Raw genomic sequence first — 13,834 nt, forward strand, 5'->3', positions numbered from 1 at the left:
CGCCCGCGCACTGCGACACGAACGCCACCTGAGCCACCAAATATACAGCAGACCAAGAACTGGGGCCCGCGCACTGCGACACGAACGCCACCTGAGCCACCAAATATACAGCAGACCAAGAACTGACGCCCGCGCACTGCGACACGAACGCCACCTGAGCCACCAAATATACAGCAGACCAAGAACTGACGCCCGCGCACTGCGACACGAACGCCACCTGAGCCACCAAATATACAGCAGACCAAGAAATGGCGCCCGCGCACTGCGACACGAACGCCACCTGAGCCACCAAATATACAGCAGACCAAGAAATGGCGCCCACGCACTGCGACACGAACGCCACCTGAGCCACCAAATATACAGCAGACCAAGAACTGGGGCCCGCGCACTGCGACACGAACGCCACCTGAGCCACCAAATATACAGCAGACCAAGAACTGACGCCCGCGCACTGCGACACGAACGCCACCTGAGCCACCAAATATACAGCAGACCAAGAAATGGGGCCCGCGCACTGCGACACGAACGCCACCTGAGCCACCAAATATACAGCAGACCAAGAAATGGCGCCCACGCACTGCGACACGAACGCCACCTGAGCCACCAAATATACAGCAGACCAAGAACTGGGGCCCGCGCACTGCGACACGAACGCCACCTGAGCCACCAAATATACAGCAGACCAAGAACTGACGCCCGCGCACTGCGACACGAACGCCCCCTGAGCCACCAAATATACAGCAGACCAAGAACTGACGCCCGCGCACTGCGACACGAACGCCACCTGAGCCACCAAATATACAGCAGACCAAGAACTGACGCCCGCGCACTGCGACACGAACGCCACCTGAGCCACCAAATATACAGCAGACCAAGAACTGACGCCCGCGCACTGCGACACGAACGCCACCTGAGCCACCAAATATACAGCAGACCAAGATCTACCATATTGGAGGCGCACACTTCCTGTATTTTCTGTATAGGGGGGGACATATTGGAGACGCACACTTCCTGTATTGTCTGTATAGGGGAGGACATATTGGAGACACACACTTCCTGTATTGTCTGTATAGGGGAGGACATATTGGAGGAGCACACTTCCTGTATTGTCTGTATAGGGGAGGACATATTGGAGGCGCACACTTCCTGTATTGTCTGTATAGGGGAGGACATATTGGAGGCGCACACTTCCTGCAGTGTCTGTATAGAGGAGGACATATTGGAGGCGCACACTTCCTGTATTGTCTGTATAGGGGAGGACATATTGGAGGCGCACACTTCCTGTATTGTCTGTATAGAGGAGGACATATTGGAGGCGCACACTTCCTGTATTGTCTGTATAGGGGATGACATATTGGAGGCGCACACTTCCTGTATTGTCTGTATAGAGGATGACATACTGGAGGGGTGGACTGTAGTGTGACCGATCATTCTCATTATTCTATATGTCTCATGTTCTGCTGGAGGGGTGGACTGTAGTGTGACCGAGCATTCTCATGTGTGTCTCATGTTCTGCTGGAGGGGTGGACTGTAGTGTGACCGATCATTCTCATTATTCTGTGTGTCTCGTGTTCTGCTGGAGGGGTGGACTGTAGTGTGCTGGGGGAGGGGTGTGCGCGTGCGCCGGTAAGGGGGGGGGGGCCGACAATCGCTGTAGACGGGGTAGAGTGGGCGGGTTTGCTGTATGAGTTCCCTATTGTTGGCGGGCATGGTCTGCCCTTAGTAAAGATGGCGCGCCTATGGTGACAGTTCTGCCCGGAACAAACATGGCGGCACCCTCCCTTATACGGCGGCCGCGCAGGCTTATGCGTCACGTGATCGTTGCTGTGCAGTGAAGATGGCGGCGTCCGGCGCTGTGCGCGGTGCCCGGCGGATGGCGGAGCGGATCCGGGCAGAGAAGACGGCGGCAGCAGCGGGGAGGCGGGAGGTGAGCGCTGTTTGTTTCCGTCTGTTGGATAGCAGGAGCCGCTTATGAACACGTTTCCCTCCGTTCTCTCTACACTCGGGTGATGAACCCCCAGGACAGGATAATATGGCGGACGGTGGGGGGTGGTCTCCTGCCCCGGACTAGTTATTATACCGGAGCGTCTCGGTGACCTCTGTGAAACCCGCTGCTGAGAGGAGGCAGATGAGGCGCAAACTAATGCACGTCCATGAGAAAGTCCCCGGCTGTAGGGGGGGAGGGGGGGTTGGAGGGCCTTGGCTGGCGGGAGACCGGACCCTGCTGCTTTCCTTATAGCGGCTGTCACCCCTGTCTCCTATTGCCTGTGATGTAGAGAACAGGAACGTTTTTTTTTTTTTTAAAACGAGCATTTTTATATTTATGTAAATGAGGCTTGCAAAAGTCCATCGGGACGTGTATTGTGTGTTACATCGGGGCGTGTATTGTGTGTGTGTTACATCTGGGCGTGTATTATGTGTGTGTTACATCTGGGCGTGTATTGTGTGTTACATCTGGGCGTGTATTATGTGTGTGTTACATCTGGGCGTGTATTATGTGTGTTACATCGGGGCGTGTATTATGTGTGTGTTACATCTGGGCGTGTATTATGTGTTACATCGGGGCGTGTATTATGTGCGTACATCTGGGCGTGTATTATGTGTGTGTTACAACTGGGCGTGTATTATGTGCGTACATCTGGGCGTGTATTGTGTGTGTTACATCTGGGCGTGTATTGTGTGTTACATCTGGGTGTGTATTATGTGTGTGTTACATCTGGGCGTGTATTATGTGCGTACATCTGGGCGTGTATTGTGTGTGTTACATCTGGGCGTGTATTGTGTGTTACATCTGGGCGTGTATTATGTGTGTGTTACAACTGGGCGTGTATTATGTGCGTACATCTGGGCGTGTATTGTGTGTGTTACATCGGGGCGTGTATTATGTGTGTTACATCTGGGTGTGTATTATGTGTGTGTTACATCTGGGCGTGTATTATGTGTGTTACATCGGGGCGTGTATTGTGTGTGTTACATCTGGGCGTGTATTATGTGTGTGTTACATCTGGGCGTGTATTATGTGTGTTACATCTGGGCGTGTATTATGTGTTACATCTGGGCGTGTATTATGTGTGTTACATCGGGGCGTGTATTATGTGTGTTACATCGGGGCGTGTATTATGTGTGTTACATCTGGGCGTGTATTATGTGTGTTACATCTGGGCGTGTATTATGTGTGTTACAACTGGGCGTGTATTATGTGTTACATCTGGGCGTGTATTATGTGTGTTACATCGGGGCGTGTATTATGTGTGTTACATCTGGGCGTGTATTATGTGTGTTACATCTGGGCGTGTATTATGTGTGTTACATCTGGGCGTGTATTATGTGTGTTACATCTGGGTGTGTATTATGTGTGTGTTACATCTGGGCGTGTATTATGTGTGTTACATCTGGGCGTGTATTATGTGTGTTACATCTGGGCGTGTATTATGTGTGTTACATCTGGGCGTGTATTGTGTGTTACATCTGGGCGTGTATTATGTGTTACATCTGGGCGTGTATTATGTGTTACATCTGGGCGTGTATTATGTGTGTTACATCTGGGCGTGTATTATGTGTGTTACATCTGGGCGTGTATTATGTGTGTTACATCTGGGCGTGTATTATGTGTTACATCTGGGCGTGTATTATGTGTTACATCGGGGCGTGTATTATGTGTGTGTTACATCTGGGCGTGTATTGTGTGTGTTACATCTGGCCGTGTATTATGTGTTACATCGGGGCGTGTATTATGTGTGTGTTACATCTGGGCGTGTATTGTGTGTGTTACATCTGGGCGTGTATTATGTGTGTTACATCGGGGCGTGTATTATGTGTGTGTTACATCTGGGCGTGTATTATGTGTGTTACATCGGGGCGTGTATTATGTGCGTACATCTGGGCGTGTATTGTGTGTGTTACATCTGGGCGTGTATTGTGTGTGTGTTACATCGGGGCGTGTATTATGTGTGTTACATCTGGGCGTGTATTATGTGTGTGTTACAACTGGGCGTGTATTATGTGCGTACATCTGGGCGTGTATTATGTGTGTGTTACAACTGGGCGTGTATTATGTGCGTACATCTGGGCGTGTATTATGTGTTACATCGGGGCGTGTATTATGTGTTACATCGGGGCGTGTATTATGTGTGTGTTACATCTGGGCGTGTATTATGTGCGTACATCTGGGCGTGTATTATGTGTGTGTTACAACTGGGCGTGTATTATGTGCGTACATCTGGGCGTGTATTGTGTGTGTTACATCTGGGCGTGTATTGTGTGTGTGTTACATCGGGGCGTGTATTATGTGTGTTACATCTGGGCGTGTATTATGTGTGTGTTACAACTGGGCGTGTATTATGTGCGTACATCTGGGCGTGTATTGTGTGTGTTACAACTGGGCGTGTATTATGTGCGTACATCTGGGCGTGTATTGTGTGTGTTACATCTGGGCGTGTATTGTGTGTTACATCTGGGCGTGTATTGTGTGTGTTACATCTGGGCGTGTATTATGTGTGTTACATCGGGGCGTGTATTGTGTGTTACATCTGGGCGTGTATTGTGTGTTACATCTGGGCGTGTATTGTGTGTTACATCTGGGCGTGTATTGTGTGTTACATCTGGGCGTGTATTGTGTGTTACATCTGGGCGTGTATTGTGTGTTACATCGGGGCGTGTATTGTGTGTTACATCTGGGCGTGTATTATGTGTGTTACAACTGGGCGTGTATTATGTGTGTTACATCTGGGCGTGTATTGTGTGTTACATCTGGGCGTGTATTATGTGTGTTACATCTGGGCGTGTATTATGTGTGTTACATCTGGGCGTGTATTATGTGTGTTACATCTGGGCGTGTATTATGTGTGTTACATCTGGGCGTGTATTATGTGTTACATCTGGGCGTGTATTATGTGTTACATCTGGGCGTGTATTATGTGTGTACATCTGGGCGTGTATTATGTGTGTACATCTGGGCGTGTATTATGTGTTACATCTGGGCGTGTATTATGTGCGTACATCTGGGCGTGTATTATGTGTGTTACATCTGGGCGTGTATTGTGTGCGTACATCTGGGCGTGTATTGTGTGTGTTACATCGGGGCGTGTATTATGTGTGTTACATCTGGGCGTGTATTATGTGTGTTACATCTGGGCGTGTATTGTGTTACATCTGGGCGTGTATTGTGTGTTACATCTGGGCGTGTATTATGTGTGTTACATCTGGGCGTGTATTATGTGTGTTACATCTGGGCGTGTATTATGTGTGTTACATCTGGGCGTGTATTATGTGTTACAACTGGGCGTGTATTATGTGTGTTACATCTGGGCGTGTATTATGTGTGTTACATCTGGGCGTGTATTATGTGTGTTACATCTGGGCGTGTATTATGTGTTACATCTGGGCGTGTATTATGTGTGTACATCTGGGCGTGTATTATGTGTTACATCTGGGCGTGTATTGTGTGTTACATCTGGGCGTGTATTGTGTGTTACATCTGGGCGTGTATTATGTGTTACAACTGGGCGTGTATTATGTGTGTTACATCTGGGCGTGTATTGTGTGTTACATCTGGGCGTGTATTGTGTGTTACATCTGGGCGTGTATTATGTGTTACATCTGGGCGTGTATTATGTGTGTTACAACTGGGCGTGTATTATGTGTGCGTACATCGGGGCGTGTATTATGTGTGCGTACATCGGGGCGTGTATTATGTGTGCGTACATCGGGGCGTGTATTATGTGTGCGTACATCGGGGCGTGTATTATGTGTGTGTTACATCTGGGCGTGTATTATGTGTGTTACATCGGGGCGTGTATTGTGTGTGTGTTACATCTGGGCGTGTATTATGTGTTACATCTGGGTGTGTATTGTGTGTTACATCTGGGCGTGTATTATTTGTTACATCTGGGCGTGTATTATGTGTGCGTACATCTGGGCGTGTATTATGTGTGCGTACATCTGGGCGTGTATTGTGTGTGTTACATCTGGGCGTGTATTGTGTGTTACATCTGGGCGTGTATTGTGTGTGCGTACATCGGGGCGTGTATTGTGTGTGTGTTACATCGGGGCGTGTATTGTGTGTGTGTTACAACTGGGCGTGTATTATGTGTGTGTTACAACTGGGCGTGTATTGTGTGTTACATCTGGGCGTGTATTGTGTTACATCTGGGCGTGTATTGTGTTACATCTGAGCGTGTATTGTGTGTTACATCGGGGCGTGTATTATGTGTGTACATCTGGGCGTGTATTGTGTGTTACATCTGGGCGTGTATTGTGTGTGTTACATCTGGGCGTGTATTATGTGTGTGTTACATCTGGGCGTGTATTATGTGTGTGTTACATCTGGTCGTGTATTATGTGTGTGTTACATCGGGGCGTGTATTGTGTGTGTTACATCGGGGCGTGTATTGTGTGTGTTACATCTGGGCGTGTATTGTGTGTGTTACATCTGGGCGTGTATTATGTGTGTTACATCTGGGCGTGTATTATGTGTGTTACATCTGGGCGTGTATTATGTGTGTTACATCTGGGCGTGTATTATGTGTGTTACATCTGGGCGTGTATTATGTGTGTTACATCTGGGCGTGTATTATGTGTGACATCTGGGCGTGTATTGTGTGTGTTACATCTGGGCGTGTATTGTGTGTTACATCTGGGCGTGTATTATGTGTGTTACATCTGGGCGTGTATTATGTGTGTTACAACTGGGCGTGTATTATGTGTGTTACATCTGGGTGTGTATTATGTGTGCGTACATCGGGGCGTGTATTATGTGCGTACATCGGGGCGTGTATTGTGTGTTACATCTGGGCGTGTATTGTGTGTGTGTTACATCGGGGCGTGTATTATGTGTGTACATCTGGGCGTGTATTATGTGTGTGTTACAACTGGGCGTGTATTATGTGCGTACATCTGGGCGTGTATTGTGTGTGTTACATCTGGGCGTGTATTGTGTGTTACATCTGGGCGTGTATTATGTGTGTGTTACATCTGGGCGTGTATTATGTGTGTTACATCTGGGCGTGTATTATGTGTGTTACATCTGGGCGTGTATTATGTGTGTTAAATCTGGGCGTGTATTATGTGTGTTACAACTGGGCGTGTATTATGTGTGTTACATCTGGGCGTGTATTGTGTGTTACATCGGGGCGTGTATTGTGTGTGCGTACATCGGGGCGTGTATTGTGTGTTACATCGGGGCGTGTATTATGTGTGTGTTACATCGGGGCGTGTATTATGTGTGTGTTACAACTGGGCGTGTATTATGTGTTACATCTGGGCGTGTATTATGTGTGTCACATCTGGGCGTGTATTATGTGTTACATCTGGGCGTGTATTATGTGTGTTACATCTGGGCGTGTATTATGTGTGTTACAACTGGGCGTGTATTATGTGTGTTACATCTGGGCGTTTATTGTGTGTTACATCTGGGCGTGTATTATGTGTGTTACATCTGGGCGTGTATTATGTGTGTTACATCTGGGCGTGTATTATGTGTGTTACATCTGGGCGTGTATTATGTGTGTTACAACTGGGCGTGTATTATGTGTGTTACATCTGGGTGTGTATTATGTGTGCGTACATCGGAGCGTGTATTATGTGCGTACATCGGGGCGTGTATTATGTGTTACATCTGGGCGTGTATTGTGTGTGTTACATCTGGGCGTGTATTGTGTGTGTTACAACTGGGCGTGTATTATGTGTGTTACATCTGGGCGTGTATTGTGTGTTACATCTGGGCGTGTATTGTGTGTTACATCTGGGCGTGTATTATGTGTTACATCTGGGCGTGTATTATGTGTGTTACATCTGGGCGTGTATTATGTGTGTTACAACTGGGCGTGTATTGTGTGTTACATCTGGGTGTGTATTGTGTGTTACATCGGGGCGTGTATTATGTGTTACATCTGGGCGTGTATTATGTGTGTTACATCTGGGCGTGTATTATGTGTTACATCTGGGCGTGTATTATGTGTGTTACATCTGGGCGTGTATTATGTGTGCGTACATCTGGGCGTGTATTATGTGTGTTACAACTGGGCGTGTATTATGTGTGTTACATCTGGGTGTGTATTATGTGTGCGTACATCGGGGCGTGTATTGTGTGTGTGTTACATCGGGGCGTGTATTGTGTGTGTGTTACATCGGGGCGTGTATTGTGTGTGTGTTACAACTGGGCGTGTATTATGTGTGTGTTACAACTGGGCGTGTATTGTGTGTTACATCGGGGCGTGTATTGTGTGTTACATCTGGGCGTGTATTGTGTGTTACATCTGGGCGTGTATTGTGTGTTACATCTGGGCGTGTATTGTGTGTGTTACATCGGGGCGTGTATTGTGTGTGTTACATCTGGGCGTGTATTATGTGTGTTACATCTGGGCGTGTATTATGTGTGTTACATCTGGGCGTGTATTATGTGTGTTACAACTGGGCGTGTATTATGTGTTACATCTGGGCGTGTATTGTGTGTGTTACATCTGGGCGTGTATTGTGTGTTACATCTGGGCGTGTATTGTGTGTTACATCTGGGCGTGTATTGTGTGTTACATCTGGGCGTGTATTATGTGTGTTACATCTGGGCGTGTATTATGTGTGTTACATCTGGGCGTGTATTATGTGTGTTACATCTGGGCGTGTATTATGTGTGTTACATCTGGGCGTGTATTATGTGTGTTACATCTGGGCGTGTATTATGTGTGTTACATCTGGGCGTGTATTATGTGTGTTACATCTGGGCGTGTATTATGTGTGTTACATCTGGGCGTGTATTATGTGTTACATCTGGGTGTGTATTATGTGTGTTACATCTGGGTGTGTATTATGTGTGCGTACATCGGGGCGTGTATTATGTGTGCGTACATCGGGGCGTGTATTATGTGTGTGTTACAACTGGGCGTGTATTGTGTGTTACATCTGGGCGTGTATTGTGTGCGTACATCGGGGCGTGTATTGTGTGTGTTACATCTGGGTGTGTATTGTGTGTGTTACATCGGGGCGTGTATTATGTGTTACATCTGGGCGTGTATTATGTGTGTTACATCTGGGCGTGTATTATGTGTGCGTACATCTGGGCGTGTATTATGTGTGTTACAACTGGGCGTGTATTATGTGTGTTACATCTGGGTGTGTATTATGTGTGCGTACATCGGGGCGTGTATTGTGTGCGTACATCGGGGCGTGTATTGTGTGTGTTACATCTGGGCGTGTATTGTGTGTGTGTTACATCGGGGCGTGTATTATGTGTGTGTTACAACTGGGCGTGTATTATGTGTTACATCTGGGCGTGTATTATGTGTTACATCTGGGCGTGTATTGTGTGTGTTACATCTGGGCGTGTATTGTGTGTGTTACATCTGGGCGTGTATTGTGTGTGTTACATCTGGGCGTGTTTTGTGTGTGTTACATCTGGGCGTGTATTGTGTGTGTTACATCTGGGCGTGTATTGTGTGTGTTACATCTGGGCGTGTATTATGTGTGTACATCGGGGCGTGTATTATGTGTGTTACATCGGGGCGTGTATTATGTGTGTTACATCTGGGCGTGTATTGTGTGTGTGTTACATCGGGGCGTGTATTATGTGTGTGTTACAACTGGGCGTGTATTATGTGTTACATCTGGGCGTGTATTATGTGTTACATCTGGGCGTGTATTGTGTGTGTTACATCGGGGCGTGTATTATGTGTGTTACATCTGGGCGTGTATTATGTGTGTTACATCTGGGCGTGTTTTGTGTGTGTTACATCTGGGCGTGTATTGTGTGTGTTACATCTGGGCGTGTATTGTGTGTGTTACATCTGGGCGTGTATTGTGTGTGTTACATCTGGGCGTGTATTGTGTGTGTTACATCTGGGCGTGTATTGTGTGTGTTACATCTGGGCGTGTATTGTGTGTGTTACATCTGGGCGTGTATTGTGTGTGTTACATCTGGGCTTGTATTATGTGTGTGTTACATCTGGGCTTGTATTATGTGTGTGTTACATCGGGGCGTGTATTATGTGTGTGTACATCTGGGCGTGTATTATGTGTGTTACATCTGGGCGTGTATTATGTGTTACATCTGGGCGTGTATTATGTGTGTTACATCTGGGCGTGTATTGTGTGTGTTACATCTGGGCGTGTATTGTGTGTGTTACATCTGGGCGTGTATTATGTGTGTTACATCGGGGCGTGTATTGTGTGTGTTACATCGGGGCGTGTATTGTGTGTGTTACATCGGGGCGTGTATTGTGTGTGTGACATCGGGGCGTGTATTGTGTGTGTTACATCTGGGCGTGTATTGTGTGTTACATCTGGGCGTGTATTATGTGTGTTACATCTGGGCGTGTATTATGTGTGTTACATCTGGGCGTGTATTATGTGTGTACATCTGGGCGTGTATTATGTGTTACATCTGGGCGTGTATTATGTGTTACATCGGGGCGTGTATTGTGTGTGTTACATCGGGGCGTGTATTGTGTGTGTTACATCGGGGCGTGTATTGTGTGTGTTACATCTGGGCGTGTATTGTGTGTTACATCTGGGCGTGTATTATGTGTGTTACATCTGGGCGTGTATTATGTGTTACATCTGGGCGTGTATTATGTGTGCGTACATCTGGGCGTGTATTATGTGTGTTACAACTGGGCGTGTATTATGTGTGTTACATCTGGGCGTGTATTATGTGTGCGTACATCGGGGCGTGTATTATGTGCGTACATCGGGGCGTGTATTATGTGCGTACATCGGGGCGTGTATTATGTGCGTACATCGGGGCGTGTATTATGTGCGTACATCGGGACGTGTATTGTGTGTTACATCTGGGCGTGTATTGTGTGTTACATCTGGGCGTGTATTGTGTGTGTGTTACATCTGGGCGTGTATTATGTGTGTTACATCTGGGCGTGTATTGTGTGTGTGTTACATCGGGGCGTGTATTATGTGTGTACATCGGGGCGTGTATTGTGTGTTACATCTGGGCGTGTATTGTGTGTGTTACATCTGGGCGTGTATTGTGTGTGTTACATCTGGGCGTGTATTGTGTGTGTTACATCGGGCCGTGTATTGTGTGTGTTACATCTGGGCGTGTATTGTGTGTGTTACATCTGGGCGTGTATTGTGTGTGTTACATCTGGGCGTGTATTGTGTGTGTTACATCTGGGCGTGTATTATGTGTGTTACATCTGGGCGTGTATTGTGTGTTACATCTGGGCGTGTATTGTGTGTTACATCTGGGCGTGTATTGTGTGTTACATCTGGGCGTGTATTGTGTGTGTTACATCGGGGCGTGTATTGTGTGTGTTACATCGGGCCGTGTATTATGTGTGTACATCGGGGCGTGTATTGTGTTACATCTGGGCGTGTATTGTGTGTGTTACATCTGGGCGTGTATTGTGTGTGTTACATCTGGGCGTGTATTGTGTGTGTTACATCGGGGCGTGTATTATGTGTGTTACATCTGGGCGTGTATTATGTGTGTTACATCTGGGCGTGTATTATGTGTGTTACATCTGGGCGTGTATTATGTGTGTTACATCTGGGCGTGTATTGTGTGTGTTACATCTGGGCGTGTATTATGTGTGTTACATCGGGGCGTGTATTGTGTGTGTTACATCGGGGCGTGTATTGTGTGTGTTACATCGGGGCGTGTATTGTGTGTGTGACATCGGGGCGTGTATTGTGTGTGTTACATCTGGGCGTGTATTGTGTGTTACATCTGGGCGTGTATTATGTGTGTTACATCTGGGCGTGTATTATGTGTGTTACATCTGGGCGTGTATTATGTGTGTTACATCTGGGCGTGTATTGTGTGTGTTACATCTGGGCGTGTATTATGTGTTACATCGGGGCGTGTATTGTGTGTGTTACATCGGGGCGTGTATTGTGTGTGTTACATCGGGGCGTGTATTGTGTGTGTTACATCTGGGCGTGTATTGTGTGTGTTACATCTGGGCGTGTATTGTGTGTTACATCTGGGCGTGTATTATGTGTGTTACATCTGGGCGTGTATTATGTGTGTTACATCTGGGCGTGTATTATGTGTGTTACATCTGGGCGTGTATTATGTGTGCGTACATCTGGGCGTGTATTATGTGTGTTACAACTGGGCGTGTATTATGTGTGTTACATCTGGGCGTGTATTATGTGTGCGTACATCGGGGCGTGTATTATGTGCGTACATCGGGACGTGTATTGTGTGTTACATCTGGGCGTGTATTGTGTGTTACATCGGGGCGTGTATTGTGTGTGTTACATCGGGGCGTGTATTGTGTGTGTTACATCGGGGCGTGTATTGTGTGTGTTACATCTGGGCGTGTATTGTGTGTGTTACATCTGGGCGTGTATTGTGTGTTACATCTGGGCGTGTATTATGTGTGTTACATCTGGGCGTGTATTATGTGTGTTACATCTGGGCGTGTATTATGTGTGTTACATCTGGGCGTGTATTATGTGTGCGTACATCTGGGCGTGTATTATGTGTGTTACATCTGGGCGTGTATTATGTGTGTTACATCTGGGCGTGTATTATGTGTGTTACATCGGGGCGTGTATTATGTGTCACATCTGGGCGTGTATTATGTGTGTCACATCTGGGCGTGTATTATGTGTGTTACAACTGGGCGTGTATTATGTGTGTTACATCTGGGCGTGTATTATGTGTGCGTACATCGGGGCGTGTATTATGTGCGTACATCGGGACGTGTATTGTGTGTTACATCTGGGCGTGTATTGTGTGTTACATCTGGGCGTGTATTATGTGTGCGTACATCGGGGCGTGTATTATGTGCGTACATCGGGACGTGTATTGTGTGTTACATCTGGGCGTGTATTATGTGTTACATCTGGGCGTGTATTATGTGTGTTACATCTGGGCGTGTATTATGTGTGTTACATCTGGGCGTGTATTGTGTGTGTGTTACATCGGGGCGTGTATTATGTGTGTACATCGGGGCGTGTATTGTGTGTTACATCTGGGCGTGTATTGTGTGTTACATCTGGGCGTGTATTGTGTGTGTTACATCTGGGCGTGTATTGTGTGTGTTACATCGGGGCGTGTATTGTGTGTGTTACATCGGGGCGTGTATTGTGTGTGTTACATCGGGGCGTGTATTGTGTGTGTTACATCGGGCCGTGTATTATGTGTGTTACATCTGGGCGTGTATTATGTGTGTTACATCTCGGCGTGTATTGTGTGTGTTACATCTGGGCGTGTATTGTGTGTGTTACATCTGGGCGTGTATTGTGTGTGTTACATCGGGGCGTGTATTATGTGTGTTACATCGGGGCGTGTATTATGTGTGTTACATCTGGGCGTGTATTATGTGTGTTACATCTGGGCGTGTTTTGTGTGTGTTACATCTGGGCGTGTATTGTGTGTGTTACATCTGGGCGTGTATTATGTGTGTTACATCTGGGCGTGTATTATGTGTGTTACATCTGGGCGTGTATTGTGTGTGTTACATCTGGGCGTGTATTGTGTGTGTTACATCTGGGCGTGTATTGTGTGTGTTACATCGGGGCGTGTATTGTGTGTGTTACATCGGGGCGTGTATTGTGTGTGTTACATCGGGCCGTGTATTGTGTGTGTTACATCGGGCCGTGTATTATGTGTTACATCGGGGCGTGTATTATGTGTGTTACATCTCGGCGTGTATTGTGTGTTACATCTGGGCGTGTATTGTGTGTGTTACATCTGGGCGTGTATTGTGTGTGTTACATCTGGGCGTGTATTGTGTGTGTTACATCTGGGCGTGTATTATGTGTTACATCTGGGCGTGTATTGTGTGTTACATCTGGGCGTGTATTGTGTGTTACATCTGGGCGTGTATTGTGTGTTACATCTGGGCGTGTATTGTGTGTGTTACATCGGGGTGTG

General features: G+C 47.1%; 1 protein-coding gene across 1 annotated transcript in view; it reads left to right on the forward strand.

Moving 5' to 3' along the window:
• The first annotated feature begins 1,771 nt into the window (after window positions 1–1,771).
• The window catches only part of RPUSD4 (RNA pseudouridine synthase D4), a 36,268-nt gene continuing 24,205 nt past the window's right edge, over window positions 1,772–13,834 (forward strand). The window contains exon 1 of the mRNA XM_075848851.1: window positions 1,772–1,927. Coding sequence (XP_075704966.1) covers window positions 1,838–1,927 — 90 coding nt within the window. The 5' untranslated portion in view covers window positions 1,772–1,837. The remainder of the gene's footprint in view (window positions 1,928–13,834) is intronic.

Source organism: Rhinoderma darwinii, unplaced genomic scaffold (genome assembly GCF_050947455.1).
Source record: "Rhinoderma darwinii isolate aRhiDar2 unplaced genomic scaffold, aRhiDar2.hap1 Scaffold_525, whole genome shotgun sequence".
Taxonomy (NCBI): domain Eukaryota; kingdom Metazoa; phylum Chordata; class Amphibia; order Anura; family Rhinodermatidae; genus Rhinoderma; species Rhinoderma darwinii.